The sequence below is a fragment of the Pristiophorus japonicus genome, chromosome 3, assembly GCF_044704955.1.
Source record: "Pristiophorus japonicus isolate sPriJap1 chromosome 3, sPriJap1.hap1, whole genome shotgun sequence".
NCBI lineage: Eukaryota > Metazoa > Chordata > Chondrichthyes > Pristiophoridae > Pristiophorus > Pristiophorus japonicus.
Window position 1 is genome coordinate 59,432,352 of NC_091979.1, and position 21,478 is coordinate 59,453,829.

At 44.2% G+C, this 21,478-nt stretch overlaps 1 protein-coding gene across 1 annotated transcript in view; it reads left to right on the top strand.

Annotated features, from left to right (window-relative positions):
- Positions 1-21,478, top strand: part of LOC139253819 (low-density lipoprotein receptor-related protein 1-like) — a 2,398,725-nt gene that overhangs the window by 1,090,276 nt on the left and 1,286,971 nt on the right. The window contains exons 14-15 of the mRNA XM_070873585.1: positions 16,946-17,165; positions 18,337-18,535. Coding sequence (XP_070729686.1) covers positions 16,946-17,165; positions 18,337-18,535 — 419 coding nt within the window. The remainder of the gene's footprint in view (positions 1-16,945; positions 17,166-18,336; positions 18,536-21,478) is intronic.

Here is a 21,478-nt window from a genome sequence, read left to right on the forward strand (position 1 = left end):
ACTTCTGTTGCAATGAAGACGCATTTCGACCTCTTCAGCCGCAGCCCTACGCAATCCAGTCGCTGGAGGACCTCCTTCAGGTTTTGTAGGTGCTCGACGGTGTCCCGACCCGTGACCAATATGTCGTCCTGAAAAACCACCTTGCGCGGTACTGACTTGCGTAAGCTCTCGATGTTTCTCCGGAAGATCGCTGCAGCTGACCGAATTCCAGCTGTAGATGAACAGTCCCTTGTGCGTGTTGATGCAGGTGAGGCACTTCGATGACTCCTCCAGCTCCTGCGTCCTGCAGTCCGAAGTCAGGTCGAGCTTGGTGAAGGTCTTGCCTCCTGCCAGCGTCGCAAATAGGTCATAAGAACATAAGAACATAAGAATTAGGAACACGAGTAGGTCATCTAGCCCCTCGAGCCTGCTCTGCCATTCAACAAGATCATGGCTGATCTGGCCGTGGACTCGGCTCCACTTAACCGCCCGCTCCCCATAACCCTTAATTCCCTTATTGGTTAAAAATCTATCTATCTGTGATTTGAATACATTCAATGAGCCAGCCTCAACTGCTTCCTTGGGCAGAGAATTCCACAGATTCTCAACCCTCTGGGAGAAGAAATTCCTATCAACTCGGTTTTAAATTGGCTACTCCGTATTTTAAGGCTGTGCCCCCTAGTTCTAGTCTCCCCGACCAGTGGAAACAACCTCTCTGCCTCTATCTTGTCTATCCCTTTCATTATTTTAAATGTTTCTATAAGGTCACCCCTCATCCTTCTGAACTCCAACAAGTAAAGAACCAGTCTACTCAATCTATCATCATAAGGTAACCCCCTCATCTCCGGAATCAGCCTAGTGAATCGTCTCTGTACCCCCTCCAAAGCTAGTATATCCTTCCTTAAGTAAGGTGACCAAAACTGCACCCAGTACTCCAGGTGCGGCCTCACCAATACCCTGTACCTCCCTGCTTTTATACTCCATCCCTCTCGCAATGAAGGCCAACATTCCATTTGGCTTCCTGATTACCTGCTGCACCTGCAAACTAACTTTTTGGGATTCATGCACAAGGACCCCCAGGTCCCTCTGCACCGCAGCATGTTGTAATTTCTCCACATTCAAATAATATTCCCTTTTACTGTTTTTTTTTCCAAGGTGGATGACCTCACATTTTCCAACATTGTATACCATCTGCCAAACCTCAGCCCATTCGCTTAACCTATCTAAATCTCTTTGCAGCTTCTCTGTGTCCTCTACACAACCCGCTTTCCCACTAATCTTTGTGTCATCTGCAAATTTTGTTACACTACACTCTGTCCCCTCTTCCAGGTCATCTATGTATATTGTAAACCGTTGTGGTCCCAGCACCGATCCCTGTGGCACACCACTAACCACCGATTTCCAACTCGAAAAGGACCCATTTATCCCGACTCTCTGCTTTCTGTTAACCAGCCAATTCTCAATCCATGCTAATACATTTCCTCTGTCTCCGCGTACATTTATCTTCTGCAGTAACCTTTTGTGTGGCACCTTATCGAATGCCTTCTGGAAATCCAAATACACCACATCCATCGGTACACCTCTATCCACCATGCTTGTTATATCCTCAAAGAATTCCAGTAAATTAGTTAAACATGATTTCCCCTTCATGAATCCATGTTGCGTCTGCTTGATTGCACTATTCCTATCTAGATATGCTGCTATTTCTTCCTTAATGATAGCTTCAAGCATTCTCCTAACTACAGATGTTAAACTAACCGGCCTATAGTTACCAGCATTTTGGCTGCCCCCTTTTTTAAACAGCGGCGTTACATTAGCTGCTTTCCAATCCGCTGGTACCTCCCCAGAGTCCAGAGAATTTTGGTAGATTATAACGAATGCATCTGCTGTAACTTCCACGATCTCTTTTAATACCCTGGGATGCATTTCATCAGGACCAATGGACTTGTCTACCTTGAGTCCCATTAGCCTGTCCAGCACTACCAACCTAGTGATAGTGATTATCTCAAGGTCCTCCCTTCCCACATTCCCGTGACCAGCAATTTTTGGCCTGGTTTTTGTGTCTTCCACTGTGAAGACCGAAGCAAAATAATTGTTTAAGGTCTCAGCCATTTCCACATTTCCCATTATTAAATCCCCCTTCTCATCTTCTAAGGGACCAACATTTACTTTAGTCACTCTTTTCCGTTTTATATATCGGTAAAAGCATTTACTATCTGTTTTTATGTTTTGCGCAAGTTTCCTTTCGTAATCTATCTTTCCTTTCTTTATTGCTTTCTTAGTCATTCTTTGCTGTCGTTTAAAATTTTCCCAATCTTCTAGTTTCCCACTAACCTTGGCCACCTTATACGCATTGGTTTTTAATTTGATACTCTCCTTTATATCCTTGGTTATCCACGGCTGGTTATCCCTTCTCTTACCGTCCTTCTTTTTCACTGGAATATATTTTTGTTGAGCATTATGAAAGATCTCCTTTAAAGTCCTCCACTGTTCCTCAATTGTGCCACCGTTTAGTCTGTGTTTCCATCTACTTTAGCCAACTCTGCCCTCTTCCCACTGTAGTCCCCTTTGTTTAAGCATAGAACGCTCGTTTGAGACACTACTTCCTTACCCTCAATCTGTATTACAAATTCAACCATACTGTGATCACTCATTCCGAGAGGATCTTTTACTCGGAGATCGTTTATTATTCCTGTCTCATTACACAGGACCAGATCCAAAATAGCTTGCTCCCTTGTAGGTTCTGTAACATACTGTTCTAAGAAACAATCCCGTATGCATTCTATGAATTCCTCCTCAAGGCTATCCCTGCGATTTGATTCGACCAATCGATATGTAGGTTAAAATCCCCCATGATTACTGCCGTTCCTTTTTCACATGCCTCCATTATTCCCTTGATTATTGTCCGCCCCATCGTGAAGTTATTATTTGGGGGCCTATAAACTACGCCTACTAGTGACTTTTTCCCCTTACAAACACTAATCTCCACCCACAATGATTCAACATTTTGTTCATTAGAGCCAATATTGTCTCTCACAACTGCCCTGATATCATCCTTTATTAACAGAGCTACCCCACGTCCTTCCCCTTCCTGTCTATCTTTCCAAATTGTCAGATACCTCTGTATGTTTAATTCCCAGTTTTGGCCCCCCTCCAACCAAGTTTCTGTAATGGCCACCAAATCATACCCATTTGTAATGATTTGTGCTGTCAACTCATTGACTTTATTTCGAATGCTGCGTGCGTTTAGGTAGAGTGTTTTAATACTTGTTTTTAAACAATGATTTTTAGTTTTGACCCCTCCTGCAGCCCCTTTATCTTCATACATATTGTCTCTTCCTATCACCTTGTGGTTTACACTTACCCCAGTGCTGCTCTGCTCTGTTGCCTCCTGCCTTTTGCATTCTTTCTTGGGGTCCTGTTCATCTGAGCTCTTACCCACTCTAACTAGCTCAGAGCCCTCTCCTGGGTTCCGAATACTCTTTGAATTGAGGCACCGAGCTTTCATGTTTGCCTTTTTATTGCACTTTGACCCTTTAGAATTTTGCTGTACAGTGGCCCTTTTTGTTTTTTGCCTTGGGTTTCTCTGCCCTCCACTTTTACTTATCTCCTTTCTGTCTTTTGCTTTTGTCTCCCTGCATTGGTTCCCATCCCCCTGCCATATTAGTTTAACTCCCCCCCAACAGCACGAGCAAACACTCCCCCTTGGACATTGGTTCCGGTCCTGCCCGGGTGCAGACCGTCCGGTTTGTAGTGGTCCCACCTCCCCCAGAACCGGTTCATCACCACTACATCACCATGTCCACTGTTTTATGTTCTCTTCCTCCACTGTGAAAACAAATCATCATCAACGGTGGTCTCTCGAAACGAGGATGACTTGCTTTCACGGCAAAAAGGGATGAGTTCACAGGTGTTTCAATGAAGGACCTGATATTCCAGATCCTGAACTGAGTATTGAAGGGTGGAAGATGCCTGTGCTTGGATTTTTTTTAACATGTGGTGGCCGTTGCACTCCAGCCACCACATGGGCTTTGACAGAGCGAGGTCTTGGTCCAGTGGCATGAATTCACCAAGATGACTGAAGACCAGCTGTGCTGCATGGACCAACAGTGCACACATATCACAGTGTGGGCTGGCCCATGCTGCCCCTGGGCCATTGCCAAAAACAAAGTACTCATTTAACAATCTGCCATTTCCCTATTACCCATAAGCTTGCTATCAATAAGTTCATGCAATCATCTCTGTGTCTACATGTTTCCATCTGAATGCTTTGAATGTGGTGTCTTTTAATAGCCAGCTCTGACTCAACAAATTGAAAGCTGATGTGTCATACCTTTTGAATGGAAATTGTTTTTCCTGTCACCTATATTCAGGTCTTTTGTTTTCTTTTTCTTTAAAAATAACTTGATGTATAGTTTCTGGAATCTCATTTGGTCATCTTGTATTTTTCAAGGTTATGTTTTTTTGAACCATAGGTATCTTCTTGACTTCACTCTTCAATTGCATCATTCATTCTCATTGCCATCAGGACTTCCTGAATCAGGCACCGGCTCGACAGCAGTGCACATTTTCTAACTCTTAAGGATAATATGTCCACATTTTGGAGTTTTCTAACCAACTGATTACATTTTTAATTGACGCCCTCTCTTTTGATAGTTTTTTAAATGTCACATTATCGCGCCTTTGTGTTTTACTCAAAATAAACCTCTAAATAATGCCAGGCTACATAATTGACAAATACCGAAAGGCATGATTAAGTTATGATTTCTCACTTCATAAATATTTTAGTTTTTTAATAAGTCGCACATGTTTATCAAAACGGTACAATTTAATTCAACATCTGTTTCAAACAAATAATAATCCCAGTTACTTTGAGTCCATTTAGTGAGGGGCCTAAAGCTGCATTGTTGGCCTGCAAATGTGGTGGTTATAATGCTACATACATGCAACTGGGCCAGCAGCCTGGCATCCATGACGGAGTGCCTGGCTGAACGATTGCGGCCCGGACCATGCGAGGGCTGTCAGGGTCAAGCCGACTTGAGATCCAGACAAAAATAAAAAGATGGCAGCCCGGGTGCTGGTGGTCCCCCAACCCCCTTTAATCGCCGCCCCGAGAGCGGATATCTTCCAGCTGCACGACTCGCGAAGCTGGGATTCACATCCGCCCGCCCATTTTCCACCGCGGGGCATTAAGGGGTCGTTGCGGGATGGTGAGGGGTCGCCGCGCATGGCAGTGATGTCATCGCTGGTTGTGTGGCAGCCCGGGACGCTAACCGCAGGGCACAGTGCTGCCATGCCAGCACCTCCGCAACCCCCTGGGCAATTTCCCAAGAGGTGTTAACACCCCCTCCCTCAGGCAAAAACTATCTTGCGCCCTTCTCGCACCCACTGAAGGTGCTAATGGGGCTATAAAAAGGGGCAATTTCACCCCCACAGTGTTTACTTTTCTAAAAATGTCAGGAGGACAGAAAGCAATGTTGATTTTTGAAACTAATGATCGGGATCTTAAAGTTTAAGGGGCTGAAATTTCCCCTTTCCGATAGGCCCGTTAGTGCCTCCGGGACAGGCTAACGGGGCAATAAGGACTTTTCATCTGGGCCAGGCGGCAGAAGCGACCTGGCTGGAATTGCTCCCGGGCTGGCTGTGGTGAAAATGGCTTTGCGCCGCGCCCTGTAATTTTTGCACCGGGCTGCGGCAATGATGTCATCGCGTGTGCGCTGATCCCTTTATGGCCCGTGGGGGAAATTGCCCCATGGAGCAAGGTTGCCCTTAAAGGGGAGAGCCTTGCACCACAACCGCCATCTTTTTTATGCCAGCCAACTTTGCCGTTACTATCGCCCCGTTACCGCCCTGCGGATGCAAATTATGCTTTCAACACTGCCTCGCAGATTGTTTTGTTTCAAAGACCCCAATTCTGGGATATTTAGCTGCCCATCTTGCCGTGCTAAATTTTCATTTACATCAAATTGTGTGCCCCAAGCGTGGCGCGGAGAAATTTCGCCCCCTAAGAGTCCTCATTCATAATTCTTTTTGGCATTACTGCTTTGAATTGCCGTTATGTAACTCGTGTTCTCTCAGCATTTCATCAGAAAAGAAAATTGAAGATGGATGAGTTACTAAATAAAATCAATTTCTTCTTCAGTTGTCCGAGGGTATGTCAGCTAAGGAATCAAATCCTACTTGTCAGTATATATTAGATATAGCAATACCTGCTTTTAGCTGATTTTTACCCCAAAAATGGTTACAGTGAAATAAAGAACAATTGCCAATCATAAGTGTTTACAGATACTTATTTCCATGAAAAATTATTTTCTGAATTATTTTCTCAATTAGTTAATTTTCATCGAAAGGTAGGTGTGAGTACAAAGCAGTATTCTCCATTTTACATTTGTGTCAGTTGCTAAGATTAGTGAATGGAGGAACATATAGCCCGAGAAACTGCAAGCCTCTCAGGACTGTCCTATCAGAATAAACCTAATTCAAAAATATTTAAATGTAGTCTCTGTGAGAAATAAGTTGCTCGAAATCCACAAATGGAATTTATTTTTTTCTCTGACTAATGATTAATTTGCTTCCCTGGAATGTTCTTGAACTTCAATTTATAATGTCTCTCTGTCTTGATATCTAATACACTGGTGTAAATTAGGCATATTGAATAATCTTGCCTCATGGTACATCTATTAATATAGTATGAATAATAGGAAAGTAGTTCCCAAGTGGGAGCACCTGCAGTACAGTGCTGCTTTCTGCGCCAATTATCTATTTGTATCCCTCGGAAACCAATGCCCGATTTATATATATGTAAGATATATAAAAAGAATCATGTACCATACCATAAAAATATATGTGTATCTCAGCACTCTTCCTTCCATTTAAATTCCAACAACCACAAAACAACTTTACTCATTTGTACATGTGAATCCCACTGTTCTTTTCTGATCCTGCACATTGCTACAGGTGAGTGTGAAAAGGTTCAACTTCAATGGCAAGTCAGATTCTGATATGCTGCCGTCAGGAGGAACATTTCTTCCAGAATGGTAGGCCTGGAATTCTAGTCTGGGCCAAGGCTCAACTGGGCTGGACCTTCGGAGAAGGGAATGGAAAATGGAGCAGAACCAGATTGTGCCTGGATTCAGTGCTTTTTAGTTCCAGCCATTTTACGTAATTGGGATCGTGGACGGATCGCCCAAAACCCTAGCCATGTGAAGAGGAAGTGCTGAGAGGTGTTTCCTGGGTTACCCTGGAAATTCCACCCTATACACATTTGAAATGCTTCAGTGGAACTCTTGCACAATTGATAAAGCTTGGAACGTACCTTACCACAATGGCATCAACTAAAGCAAAAGTCACGTCATTAAGAGTGTGATATATGAATAAAGAGTCTGACCGGATACTGTAAGCTCAAAGTAAAGTGTGACCTTAGTATTTAATTGCAGGTCTCCAGAGTGCCTCTCCAGCCTGTGAGGCCTCCTTAAGTACCTGTGCTCCCAAGAGATTGTGGAATCCCTTGGGATTCCAGGGGATGAGCCCTCTGGTGGCTGTACAAGGTATATACAAGTTTACATAACAACACTCCCCCCCGCAAAGTCAACAGTGTAACTATTTACAAGGTGAGTCGATCTGGGGCCTTTCTTTCCCTGGTTGATCTTCTCGGTGCAAATGCTGGTTTTGGTGAGTCATTTGTTGGGCCGTCACTGGGCTGCTATGCAGCTGGCCTTGCTGGGCATCCTGCTGGGCTACTGCGGGTGATGGGTTCTGCTTTGTGGCCAACCGCAGTGTCGGTCGCCACTGGTGTGCTTGTTGAGGGGGGTCGAAGAAGGTAGAGTCTAAAGTGGGTTGTTCAGGATAGACCATGAATCTAAGTTTGATTTGGTCCAAGTGTTTCCGGTGATGAGTCCATTTGAAAGTTTGACCCAAAATACCCTGCTCCCCTCTTTGGCGACAATAGTGCTGGGAAGCCACTTGGGACCTTGTCCATAATTCAATTCAAATACAGGATCATTGATTTCAATTTTGCGTGACACATTTGCGCTATCATGATATGTACTTTGTTGAAGCCGCCTGCTCTCTACCTGTTCATGTAAATCAGGGTGAACTAACGAGAGATTTGTCTTAAGTGCCCTTTTCATGAGCAGTTCAGCAAGTGGAATCCCAGTGAGCGAGTGGTGTCTCTTGCGGTAGCTGAGCAGAACTCGGGATAGGCGAGTCTGCAGTGAGCCTTCAGTTACCCTCTTCAAGCCCTGCTTGATAGTTTGCACTGCTTTCTCTGCCTGACCATTGGATGCTGGTTTGAATGGGGCAGCAAGGAGGGATTCAAATTCCTGGGGCATTGGAACCGGTTCTGGGGGAGGTGGGACCAGTACAAACCGGACGGTCTGCACCTGGGCAGGACTGGAACCAATGTCCTAGGGGGAGTGTTTGCTAGTGCTGTTGGGGAGGATTTAAACTAATATGGCAGGGGGATGGGAACCAATGCAGGGAGACAGAGGGAAACAAAAAGGAGGCAAAAGCAAAAGACAGAAAGGAGATGAGGAAAAGTGGAGGGCAGAGAAACCCAAGGCAAAGAACAAAAAGGGCCACTGTACAGCAAAATTCTAAAAGGACAAAGGGTGTTAAAAAAACAAGCCTGAAGGCTTTGTGTCTTAATGCAAGGAGTATCCGCAATAAGGTGGATGAATTAACTGTGCAAATAGATGTTAACAAATATGATGTGATTGGGATTACGGAGACGTGGCTCCAGGATGATCAGGGCTGGGAACTCAACATCCAGGGGTATTCAACATTCAGGAAAGATAGAATAAAAGGAAAAGGAGGTGGGGTAGCATTGCTGGTTAAGGAGCAAATTAAGGCAATAGTTCGGAAGGACATTAGCTTGGATGATGTGGAATCTATATGGGTAGAGCTGCAGAATACCAAAGGGCAAAAAACGTTAGTGGGAGTTGTGTACAGACCTCCAAACAGTAGTAGTGATGTTGGGGAGGGCATCAAACATGAAATTAGGGGTTGGTGCAATAAAGGTGCAGCAGTTATAATGGGTGACTTTAATATGCACATAGATTGGGTTAACCAAACTGGAAGCAATACGGTGGAGGAGGATTTCCTGGAGTGCATAAGGTTTGGTTTTTTAGACCAATATGTCGAGGAACCAACGAGGGGGGAGGCCATCTTAGACTGGGTGTTGTGTAATGAGAGAGGATTAATTAGCAATCTCATTGTGCGAGGCCCCTTGGGGAAGAGTGACCATAATATGGTGGAATTCTGCATTAGGATGGAGAATGAAACAGTTAATTCAGAGACCATGGTCCAGAACTTAAAGAAGGGTAACTTTGAAGGTATGAGGAGTGAATTGGCTAGGATAGATTGGCGAATGATACTAAAGGGGTTGACTGTGGATGGGCAATGGCAGACATTTAGAGACCGCATGGATGAACTACAACAATTGTACATTCCTGTCTGGCGTTCGGAGGGTCTAGTAAGGAGGAGGAACTGAGGGAAATCCTTATTAGTCAGGAAATTGTGTTGGGGAAATTGATGGGATTGAAGGCCGATAAATCCCCAGGGCCTGATGGACTGCATCCCAGAGTACTTAAGGAGGTGGCCTTGGAAATAGTGGATGCATTGACAGTCATTTTCCAACATTCCATTGACTCTGGATCAGTTCCTATCGAGTGGAGGGTAGCCAATGTAACCCCACTTTTTAAAAAAGGAGGGAGAGAGAAAACAGGGAATTATAGACAGGTCAGCCTGACATCGGTAGTGGGTAAAATGATGGAATCAATTATTAAGGATGTCATAGCAGTGCATTTGGAAAGAGGTAATATGATAGGTCCAAGTCAGCATGGATTTGTGAAAGGGAAATCATGCTTGACAAATCTTCTGGAATTTTTTGAGGATGTTTCCAGTAGAGTGGACAAGGGAGAACCAGTTGATGTGGTATATTTGGACTTTCAGAAGGCTTTCGACAAAGTCCCACACAAGAGATTAATGTGCAAAGTTAAAGCACATGGGATTGGGGGTAGTGTACTGACATGAATTGAGAACTGGTTGTCAGACAGGAAGCAAAGAGTAGGAGTAAATGGGGACTTTTCAGAATGGCAGGCAGTGACTAGTGGGGTACCGCAAGGTTCTGTGCTGGGGCCCCAGCTGTTTACACTGTACATTAATGATTTAGACGAGGGGATTAAATGTAGTATCTCCAAATTTGCGGATGACACTAAGTTGGGCGGCAGTGTGAGCTGCGAGGAGGATGCTATGAGGCTGCAGAGCGACTTGGATAGGTTAGGTGAGTGGGCAAATGCATGGCAGATGAAGTATAATGTGGATAAATGTGAGGTTATCCACTTTGGTGGTAAAAACAGAGAGACAGACTATTATCTGAATGGTGACAGATTAGGAAAAAGGGAGGTGCAAAGAGACCTGGGTGTCATGGTACATCAGTCATTGAAGGTTGGCATGCAGGTACAGCAGGCGGTTAAGAAAGCAAATGGCATGTTGGCCTTCATAGCGAGGGGATTTGAGTACAGGGGCAGGGAGGTGTTGCTACAATTGTACAGGGCCTTGGTGAGGCCACACCTGGAGTATTGTGTACAATTTTGGTCTCCTAACCTGAGGAAGGACATTCTTGCTATTGAGGGAGTGCAGCGAAGGTTCACCAGACTGATTCCCGGGATGGCGGGACTTACCTATCAAGAAAGACTGGATCAACTGGGCTTGTATTCACTGGAGTTGAGAAGAATGAGAGGGGACCTCATAGAAACGTTTAAAATTCTGACGGGGTTAGACAGGTTAGATGCAGGAAGAATGTTCCCAATGTTGGGGAAGTCCAGAACCAGGGGACACAGTCAAAGGATAAGGGGGATGTCATTTAGGACCGAGATGAGGAGGAATTTCTTCACCCAGAGAGTGGTGAACCTGTGGAATTCTCTACCACAGAAAGTTGTTGAGGCCAATTCACTAAATATATTCAAAAAGGAGTTAGATGAAGTCCTTACTACTAGGGGAATCAAGGGGTATGGTGAGAAAGCAGGAATGGGGTACTGAAGTTGCATGTTCAGCCATGAACTCATTGAATGGCGGTGCAGGCTAGAAGGGCCGAATGGCCTACTCCTGCACCTATTTTCTATGTTTCTATGTTTCTATGTTTGATTCCGTTACGGGTCATGAACTCTTTAAACTCAGCACTGGTAAAACATGGCCCGTTGCCGCTCAGGAGGACATCAGGTAGGCCGTGCGTGGCAAACATGGCCCGCAGGCTGTCAGTGGTGGCAGCGGATGTGCTTGCCGACATTATCTCACATTCAATCTATTTGGAGTACGCATCTACAATCACAAGGAACATTTTACCAAAAAACGGGCCTGCATAGTCGACATGGACTCTGGACCACGGTTTGGAGGGCCACGACCATAAACTTAGTGGCGCCTCCCTGGGTGCATTGCTTAACTGCAAGCATGCGTTACATCTGTGCACGCAGGACTCTAAGTCCGCATCGATACCGTGCCACCGCACGTGGCATCTGGCTATTGTTTTCATCATTACGATACCTGGGTGGGTACTGTGGAGCTCACTGATGAAAGTGTCTCTGCCCTTCTTGGGGACCACTACCCGATTACCCCACAGAAGGCAGTCTGCCTGGATAGACATTTCATCTTTGCGCCACTGATACGGCTTTATCTCTTCCTGCATTTCCACTGGGACACTGGACCAGCTCCCGTGAAGCACATAATTTTTTACGAGGGACAGTCAGGGGCCCTGGCTTGTCCAGGTTTGAATATGTCAGGCTGTGACGGTGATTGCTCACTCTCGAATGCTTCCATAAATATGACAAAATTTGCGGGCTGCACCATTTACACCCCCGTGGTGGGCAATGGCAGCCTACTGAGAGCATCGGCAATGTTTTCTGTGCCTGGCCTATGGCGGATGGCATAGTTGTATGCGGACAATGTGAGCGCCCATTTCTGGATGCGGACCGATGCATTTGTATTTATCCCTTTACTCTGGGAAAACAGAGATATTAGTGGCTTATGGTCCGTTTTCAATTCAAATTTTAGACCAAACAGGTATTGATGCATTTTCTTTACCCCATAGACACACGCTAACGCTTCTTTTTCAATCATGCTGTAGGCTCTCTCAGCCTTAGACAGACTTCTGGATGCATAAGCAACTGGTTGCAATTTCCCAGATTCATTAGCTTATCGCAATACACACCCGACGCCATACAACGATGCATCACATGCAAGTATCAAATGCTTACATGGATCATACAGCACAAGCAATTTGTTTGAGCATAACAATTTTCTAGCTTTTACAAAGGCAATTTCTTGGCTTTTGCCCCATACCTATGCTTTACACAGTAAGACATGCAGTGGTTCTAGCAGTGTGCTGATACTCGGTAAGAAGTTACCAAAGTAGTTCAGGAGTCCTAGAAACGACCCCAGCTCCGTCACGTTCTGTGGCCTCAGAGCATTCTCGATTGCCTCCCTCTTCGAATCGGAGGGCCTGATGCCGTCCGCCACGATTCTTCTCCCCAGGAACTCCACTTCAGGCACCAGGAAAACGCACTTCGAGCATTTCGACCTGAGCCCCACACGGTTGAGTCGACTAAGTACCACCTCCAGGTTCTGCAGATGCTCGATTGTGTCCTGACCTGTAACCAAGATATCATCCTGGAAGACCACTGTGCGCGGGACCGATATCAGTAAGCTTTCCGGTGTTTCTCTGGAATATTGCCGCGGCTGATTGAATTCCAAACTGGCATCTGTTGTAAATGAAGAGACCTTTGTGCATGATGATGCAGGTGAGTCCCTTCGATGATTTCTCCAGCTCCTGCGTCATGTAGGCTGAGGTCAAGTCCAGCTTCGTGAACGTCTTTCCTCCCGCCAGCATAGCAAAAAGGTCGTCAGCCTTTGGTAAACATAGAAACATAGAAAATAGGTGCAGGAGTAAGCCATTCGGCCCTTCGAGCCTGTACCACCATTCAATGAGTTCATGGCTGAACATGCAACTTCAGTACCACATTCCTGCTTTCTCGCCATACCCCTTGATCCCCCTAGTAGTAAGGGCTACATCTAACTCCTTTTTGAATATATTTAGTGAATTGGCCTCAACAACTTTCTGTGGTAGAGAATTCCACAGGTTCACCACTCTCTGGGTGAAGAAGTTTCTCCTCATCTCGGTCCTAAATGGTTTACCCCTTATCCTTAGACTGTGACCCCTGGTTCTGGACTTCCCCAACATTGGGAACATTCTTCCTGCATCTAACCTGTCTAAACCCGTCAGAATTTTAAATGTTTCTATGAGATCCCCTCTCATTCTTCTGAACTCCAGTGAATTAAAGCCCAGTTGATCCAATCTTTCTTGATGCCTCAGTCCCGCTATCCCGGGAATCAGTCTGGTATTGATTCTGCAGGGAGAAACGATTAATAGTTACTTTGTAATCACTTTGATTCTGACGATGCCATCTCCCTTAAGGACTGGAACAATCAGACTGGCCCACGCGTTGAATTCAATCAACGAAATGATGCCCTCTCGTTGCAGCTGTTCCAGCTCGATCTCTATCCTTTCTCTCATCATGTATGGTACTGCTCTCGCCTTGTGATGGATGGGTTGTGCTCCCGGAATTAGGTGGATCTGCACTTTTGCTTCTTGGAATTTCCCGATGCCTGGTTCGTACAGAAAAGGGAACTTGTTTAAGACCTGGGCACACGAAGTGCCGTCAGCGGACGAGAGCGCTCGGACGTCGTCCCAGTTCCAGCGTATCTTTCCCAGCCAGCTGCTACCGAGCAGTGTGGTACCATCGCCTAGTATCACCCAGAGGGGTAGCTTGTGCACCGCTCCATCGTCGGAGACCTTTACAGTAGCACTGCCGATTATGGAAATCAGTTCCTTTGTGTAAGTTCTCAGTTTTGTATGAATGGGAGTCAAGACTGGCCTTGAGGCCTTGCTGCACCACAATTTTTTAAAAGTCTTTTTGCTCATAATGCCCGTGTCCAGCTCCATTGACACCGGGAATCCATTTAATGCAAGCTTCAACATTATCGGGGGACACTTTGTGGTAAATGTGTGCACCCCATTTACCTCTGCCTCCTCGGTCTGAGGCTCTGGTTCATTGTGATCCACCGTGGATCTGTCCTCCTCTGCAACATGATGGTTTGCAGGATTAACAGTGTTTGCAGCTCGCCTGCATTTACATTGGAGGTGTCACATTGTTCCACAGCCTTTGCAAATGTACCCTTTGAAGCGGCATGAATGGAAACGATGATCACCCCCGCAGCGCCAACAAGGTGTTAATGGCCTTGCATTCATCACCCTTGATAGTGGAATCTGAGATATCTGTGGATGTGCAGCTGCAGGCATGTGGGGCCTGCCCTGTACTTTGCGATTTGAAAACAACATCACTTTGTTCACAGTATTTGTAGCAGCACTGTGTGCTGAGAGATTTGCTTCGTATTGTCACTGGTGGCAATGAACGCCTGGGCTGTCGCTATGGCCTTACTCAAGGTTGAGGTCTCTACAGTCAAAAGTTTGCGAATTATCACTTCATGGCCAATTCCAAGTAGGAAAAGGCTCTGAGCATGTGCTCCAAATGTCCTTCAAATTCGCAATGTCCTGCAAAGCTTCTTAGCTCAGCGATATAACTCGGCACTTTGTAGCCTTCAGACCTTTTGTAGGTGTAGAACCGTTACCTCGCCATCAGAACGCTTTCCTTTGGGTTCAGATGCTCCTGGACCAGTGTGCATAAATCATCGTACGATTTCTCCGTGGGTTTCGCTGGAGCAAGCAGATTTTTCATGAGGCCATATGTTGGTGCCCCGCAGACGGTGAGGAGGATCGCCCTTCGTTTGGCAGCATTCGCTTCTCCTTCCAGCTCGGTTTCCACGAAGTATTGGTCGAGTCGCTCCACGAAGATTTCCCAATCATCTCCCTCCGAAAATTTCTCCAGGATGCCCACTGTTCTCTGCATCGTTGGGTTCGTTATCTGTATCTCGTCGCCAGTTGCTATATATGAATAAAGAGTCTGGCTGGATACTGTGAGCTCAAAGTAACATGTGACCTTAGTCTTTTATTGCAAGCCTCCAGAGTGCCTCTTCAGCCTGTGAGGCCTCCTTAAGTACCTGTGCTCCCAAGGGATTGTGCGATCCCTTGGGACTCCAGGGGATGACCCCTCTGGTGGCTGTACAAGGTATATAGGAATTTACATACGTAACAAAGAGAGTGTAAACAAGAGCATCATGGGCTATTATTACATAGCAATCACATAACACATACTGAATTATGTGCAATTGAGTCAGCTTTTGATGAGCTGAGGCAAATTCCTGGCATCAGACCACTGTCTTGTCTTGGATAGATCTTGGTGGAGCCAATATGATCAGGACTGCTTGGATTTTGTGACTTTATATCAGAATTTTATCACTATATTTATATCTTTAGAGCATAATAATGTTGCATGAAACCATCAACAAGATCTATGATAGGACTTTGCAACCACTCTTGCTGATGTAGCAAGGGTGTAGCTGAACCAAACAGACCAGAAAGGCCACAAATTTGAACCCTAGTCTGTATTAAGTTGGACAAATTTAGGCACCACAATTGGCCCAATGTTAAGGAGGAAAAAAAATCAGCCAGAATTCTCATTCTTGGCCTTGATTCAGTGACCCCTGCTAAAAATATGGACTGCAGGTGGGGATAGAAACAGGGTTAGCTATGCTATACCCTGTGTTAAATAGTACACTAATAATCGCTTTCAATCCTTACTCATGAATAATGGCCACTTGTGCAAGCAACACCAGGGAATTCACTTCCCATAAAAAGCCCCTCCGTAGCAGTCAATATCTTCAGGAGTTAAAAAAAAAATAAAAGTAAATGACCAAAAAAAAACAATGATTACCGTGAAAAGTTTTGAAAATGTATTTTTATTGAATAAAATATAATCAGTGACCAATGATTAATTGTCTCCCACAAAGCATGATTAAGCTTCAGCCCACAGCCTTTATATCTAACACCTAAAACACTGTTGTGAAGAAGACACATTGAATAATGTTACATGGTGGCACATTTTGGGCACATGGTTCCCAAAGGGATGCAAGGGTACTGCTGTCAATGCTGCCAGCCCCTTTACAGTCCCTCAGGTGCCAGCACCTGATTCGAACACATGATGCATGCAAGGAGAAAACTATGATATCTTGCCAGAGGCAGTGTGGAGGAGATACAGATTGCAGCAGAATCATGAAAATTTCAAGCTGAATTTACTTTGCATGCTTCAGCAGGTTTATTCATCAATTCAGCTTGCCCATGCTGTCTGAAACAATAAGTTCTCAAATCCAATCAACAATATTGGCCACTTACGTGCAAAAAATATATTTTCTTTTATAGAACCAACAAAAATTTGCAGGAAATGGCTGTTAAAATTAAATCAGTTTTTTTTTTTAACTGTTGGATTTCTAAGAAATCAAACTCTCTTTATAAGAAATACAATTTTCAGAATATCTCATTTTAGCATCCAACAGTTTCATTCATTTATTTGAAATGTTTGGTAAATTGAAGTGAAAATATAGATATGTGTTAATTGTACTAAGATACCATTATCTTTAGCAAGTTTCAGATGGCCAATGAAGGAATAACGTACTTAAAAGTGTTTAAAATTGTAGTCAAGTAATTAATTATTTTTGAATCTAGGAATATGCTGAGGAAGCACCCTATCTTGTACCTGTGTCCTTTTTGTATATTTTGTTACATATAGCATGCTGTGTCATATGTTGTGTCATATGTTCGCAGATAAATATGTGAAAGTTACAACTGTTGATGTAGATCACAAACTCGGTTAATAATGACTCTATCCTTTTTAGATAATATGGAAATAAAACAGTTTGTTGAAAATTTCAGATATCACACCATAGAGATTGTATTAAATATAATTTATTGTGCTTATTACTGACAAAAATTATAACTCTGTTACTGCATTGTATGCAGCTGGATGTACTGGACAGATTGGGAAGAGGAAGAGATAGACAATATGACAGGAAGAATTGAGAAAGCATGGATGGATGGTTCCAATCGACAGCTCTTCGTCACAACAAGGATGCTATGGCCTAATGGTTTAACCCTGGACTATACCACTGGAATACTATATTGGTGTGATGCATACTATGATCACATTGAAAGAATCTTTTTAAATGGCACAGATAGAATGGTGAGTGCACTCTTGTTATTCTTATGTAGCATTGCAAATAATTTGATAATTCGTGACACTAAGATTCAAACTGAATACAATTTTACAGTAAAGAAAACAATGAACACATCCTTCAAAAACATCCTTCATGGGGTTCTGCACCAACTGAATTCAGCCAAATGAAAAAGTCAGTTGAAAATAAGCATTATGGACTAGATAATCAGTCGTGCAGTGTCCCTCTAGTATTGTGTACGGATATCGCACACTCATTAGGAGCTGGAAGTGCGCTGGTCGCTATATTGGTAAAGGACAAAAAACCGTCATGCTGTGCCTGCGCCTGCAATAGCCGTTAGTTTCTTTGCTTGTATTACTAAAGGGCCTAACCTCTATTTGAGGCCCTCACTGCAAGATAAGTTTTCCCTGAGGCAGTGAGCGCCATGGCCAGCACTGGCTGTACTCGGGAAAACCAGGCCTACCTGCAGCTCCACATACAGCTCTTAAAAGGACTCTGTGGTAGGACACAACAAAGAAAATAAGCTTTTAAAATGTACTTACCTGAATGCGAGCTGAAAGGAGCAGGAGAGCTGCCTCCAACCCCCACTTCCACCCCCTTGATTTCTGCCACTCCGCCCCCCCCCGCGCCCCCAATCACTTAGCCACCGATCACCCCAGCCACCGATTCCCCCCCTTCCTCACTTAACTGAGGGTGGCTGCTAGTGTCACAGAGGCCCAATCTTCAGATGCTTCGCTCCCAAGATGCTTTTTACTCTCTGCAGCTCACTATCTGATGGTCTGATGGAATTGAGGCCCAATATCAGGGACACCTTGGGCGTCACATGGATTGAACCCTGCAATCCCCGCCCATCACCCCAACTCCCCCTCACCTCTGCGCAGCCAAAAGCCATGCACCCACATTTCTAGGCCCTTGTGCTTAGTCTGTTACGTTTCCAATAGAAAATATTATAAACACTGTCAAATTTTGTATGAATATTTAATAACCACAGTTCAAAACATTATGCATGGTAATTATATTTTTTGTAAAATCCATTTGATATTGCTTTGATCACAGCATGACTCTCGGAGCTATATAATAAATGTATTCATCGCTGATCATTTATTTTCTTTCATCATGAAGTTCTGCTCAGTTTCAACGTTATTTATGTTTATTTTTATGCTTTTACAAATATCACAGATAGTATATGGCGGCAAGGAAGTGAATCACCCCTTTGGATTGTCACATTACGGAAAATTTATTTTCTGGACTGAATATACAAACGGAACCATTTTTCAATTGGACTTGATAACAAGAAATGTTTCACTGCTCCGAAGAGAAAGGCCACCATTGTTTGGACTGAGGATCTACGATGTTCAGCAACAGCGACAGCTACAAGGTACTAAACATGCGTAATGCTGAAACAAGATAATTTCTTCATTTAATATCTAACAATAAATTATGTAAAGATAAGATAGTAGTCATTTTGCAAATCTAGTGAGTCATTATTTCTTCTTGTGAGAAGATTAAACAGGACAGCTAAACAAAAGAATAAAAACATGAATCCATCATGATTTATCAATTCTATTAAAAAGAAAAATAACACAGTAAGCACAGAGTATGACATCTCTTGTGGGGCTTGCTGTGATATACGTGACATTTTCCAGTAGTTTCTGAGCATTAATTTATGAACGGGCAGAATCGTGTCTGATATGAGCTATCTGAGCAATTTTCTCTACAAACACACACCACAAGCCTTTAAACCTGGTCCTCATGGAGATAAGCTCCTAAAATTGTGCCGAATTAAAATAGTGCAGCCAGAATAGAGAGAGAGAAGGCCTTTCTTGGAGAAAAATTAAACTTCATGTAGACTATAGGTGTACATGTTCATATCCTGTTGCTTTATGTTTGAAGATATCAAATACTGGACAGAAGATTTTGTTAATATATATCAAAGCTGTGATTAATCATGAACGATATATAAGAACATAAGAATATAAGAAATAGAAGTAGGCCATACGGCTCCTCGAGTCTGTTCCACCATTTAGTACTATCATGGCTGATTCGATCATGGACTCAGGTCCACTTCCCTGCCTGCTCCCCATAACCCCTTATCCCCTTATCGTATAAGAAATGGTCTATTTCTGTCTTAAATTTATTCACTGTCCAAGCTTCCACAGCTTTCTGAGGCAGCGAATTCCACAGATTTACAACCCTCTGAGAGAAGAAATTTCTCCTCATCTCAGTTTTAAATGGGCGGCCCCTTATTCTAAGACTATGCCTGCTAATTCTAGTCTCCTCTATCAGTGGAAACATCCTCCCTGCATCCACCTTGTCAAGTCCCTTCATAATCTTATATGTTTCGATAAGATCATCTCTCATTCTTCTGAATTCCAATGAGTGGAGGCCCAACCTACTCAACCTTTCCTCATAAGTCAATCTCCTCATCTCCGGAATCAACCTAGTGAACCTTCTCTGAACTGCCTCTAAAGCAAGTATATCCTTTCGTAAATATGGAAACCAAAACTGTACACAGTATTCCAGGTGTGGCCTCACCATTACCCTGCTTTTATACTCCATCCCCTTTGCAGTAAAGGCCAAGATTCCATTGGCCTTCCAGATCACTTGCTGTACCTGCATACTAACCTTTTGTGTTCAATGCACAAGTACCCCCAGGTCCTGTTGCAGTGCAATCTTTCTCCACTTAAATAATAACTTGCACTTTGATTTTTTTCTGCCAAAGTGCATGACCTCACACTTTCCAATATTATACTCCATCTGCCAAATTTTTGCCCACTCACTTAGCTTGTCTATGTTCTTTGGCAGATTTTTTGTGTCCACATTGCTGTTCCTCCATCTTTGTATCATCAGCAAACTTGGCTACGTTACACTCGCACATGGACAAAAGTTTTTTTTTTAAATGTCTCTTTCTGTAATTAATCGCTTTGCTGGTCTCCCATTTTTTGATTGTCTATGCCAATTTTTCTCACTCTCCTTTCCTTTGTGTAACTCTCTCCTTTATGTATGTTACTGTGTTTATGTCTCTCTCTTTTATCTGGCTGGTATCTGAATGCTTCTCATATACTTCATCTCTTCCTTTTCTTTATGGATCAAGCTACCTATGTTGCTTTTCACCTACCATGGAGACTTGAAGGCAGACTGGGGCTAAAACACTTGATAGGTACAAAAACTATGGGCTGGATTTTCCGGTTCTGTTTTTGCCCCAGAGGTGCGTCAGTGGCAGCGGTGTGCCTTTCCGGGTGGGAGGCCAACTTCCAGCGCCCCGCCGGGATTTTCAGGGCCGGTTTCGGTGGGGCGCAGAGCATTACCACCCGGGAGAGGCGAGCCGGGGTGCAACGCCCCTGGTGGGAACGCCTGTGAAAGCAGGCATTCCAAGCTGCAGCGATTGCAGTCAGGTAAGTAATGTGATTGTTTTTTCTTTTACTTTTTTGGCGATTTATGTTGTGGTGGCGTGGGCTGTGTATTGGGAATGTTATTGGTGAGTTTTTTTCACCCCAGTCCTCTTTTAGAGCGCTCCTAGGCTGGCTCTTTAGCTCAGGATTTTTGCATGCTCAGCCGGCCTGGTACCCAAAGAGAGTGTGCATTGCCTCCCTTACTGCTCCACTCCACACTCAGGGCCCAGCTGCCCAATTTTGCTGACTGAGGCGCAAACTTTTTCCAGGTGGTATCAGGACCGCTCTGCCATCATTAACGCCCCGAAATCCTAAAAGCCGAAAATCCAGCCCCATTTGTCTCTCTCGGAGGGGGGGATGGGTGGATCACATTGAACCTTGTCTTTCTGCAAGGAAGTATAGTGGCTCGGAACCATGGCCTAAGGCCAAGCCTCTAAGGAAGTGAGCAGAGTTTTTGAGGTTTGGGCTCAGGTTTTTAAAAAACAGTGAAACTGAAGCCTAGGCTTTAGGCTTGCAAATTGTTGGGTTTGAGGGAGCAGAGTGATGTGGACTTGATTCGAGAGTCAGTCTGGGACTTTGGGGATTAGTTATTGTTAACTGCATAAATAATATTAACAGTCATATGATTAACACATGCACTCACTCCCTCTACCACCGATGCACCATGTCTGCAGTGTTTACCATCTTCAAGATGCACTGCAGCAACTCACCAAGGCTTCTTTGGCAGCACCTCCCAAACCCACAACCTCTACCACCTAGAAGGACAAGGGCAGCAGTTGCATGGGAACACTATCACCTGCAAGTTCCCCTCCAAGTCACACACCATCCTGACTTGGAAATATATCGCCGTTCCTTCATCGTCACTGGCTCAAAATCCTGGAACTCTCGCCCTAACAGCACTGTGGCAGCACCTTCACCACAAAGACTGT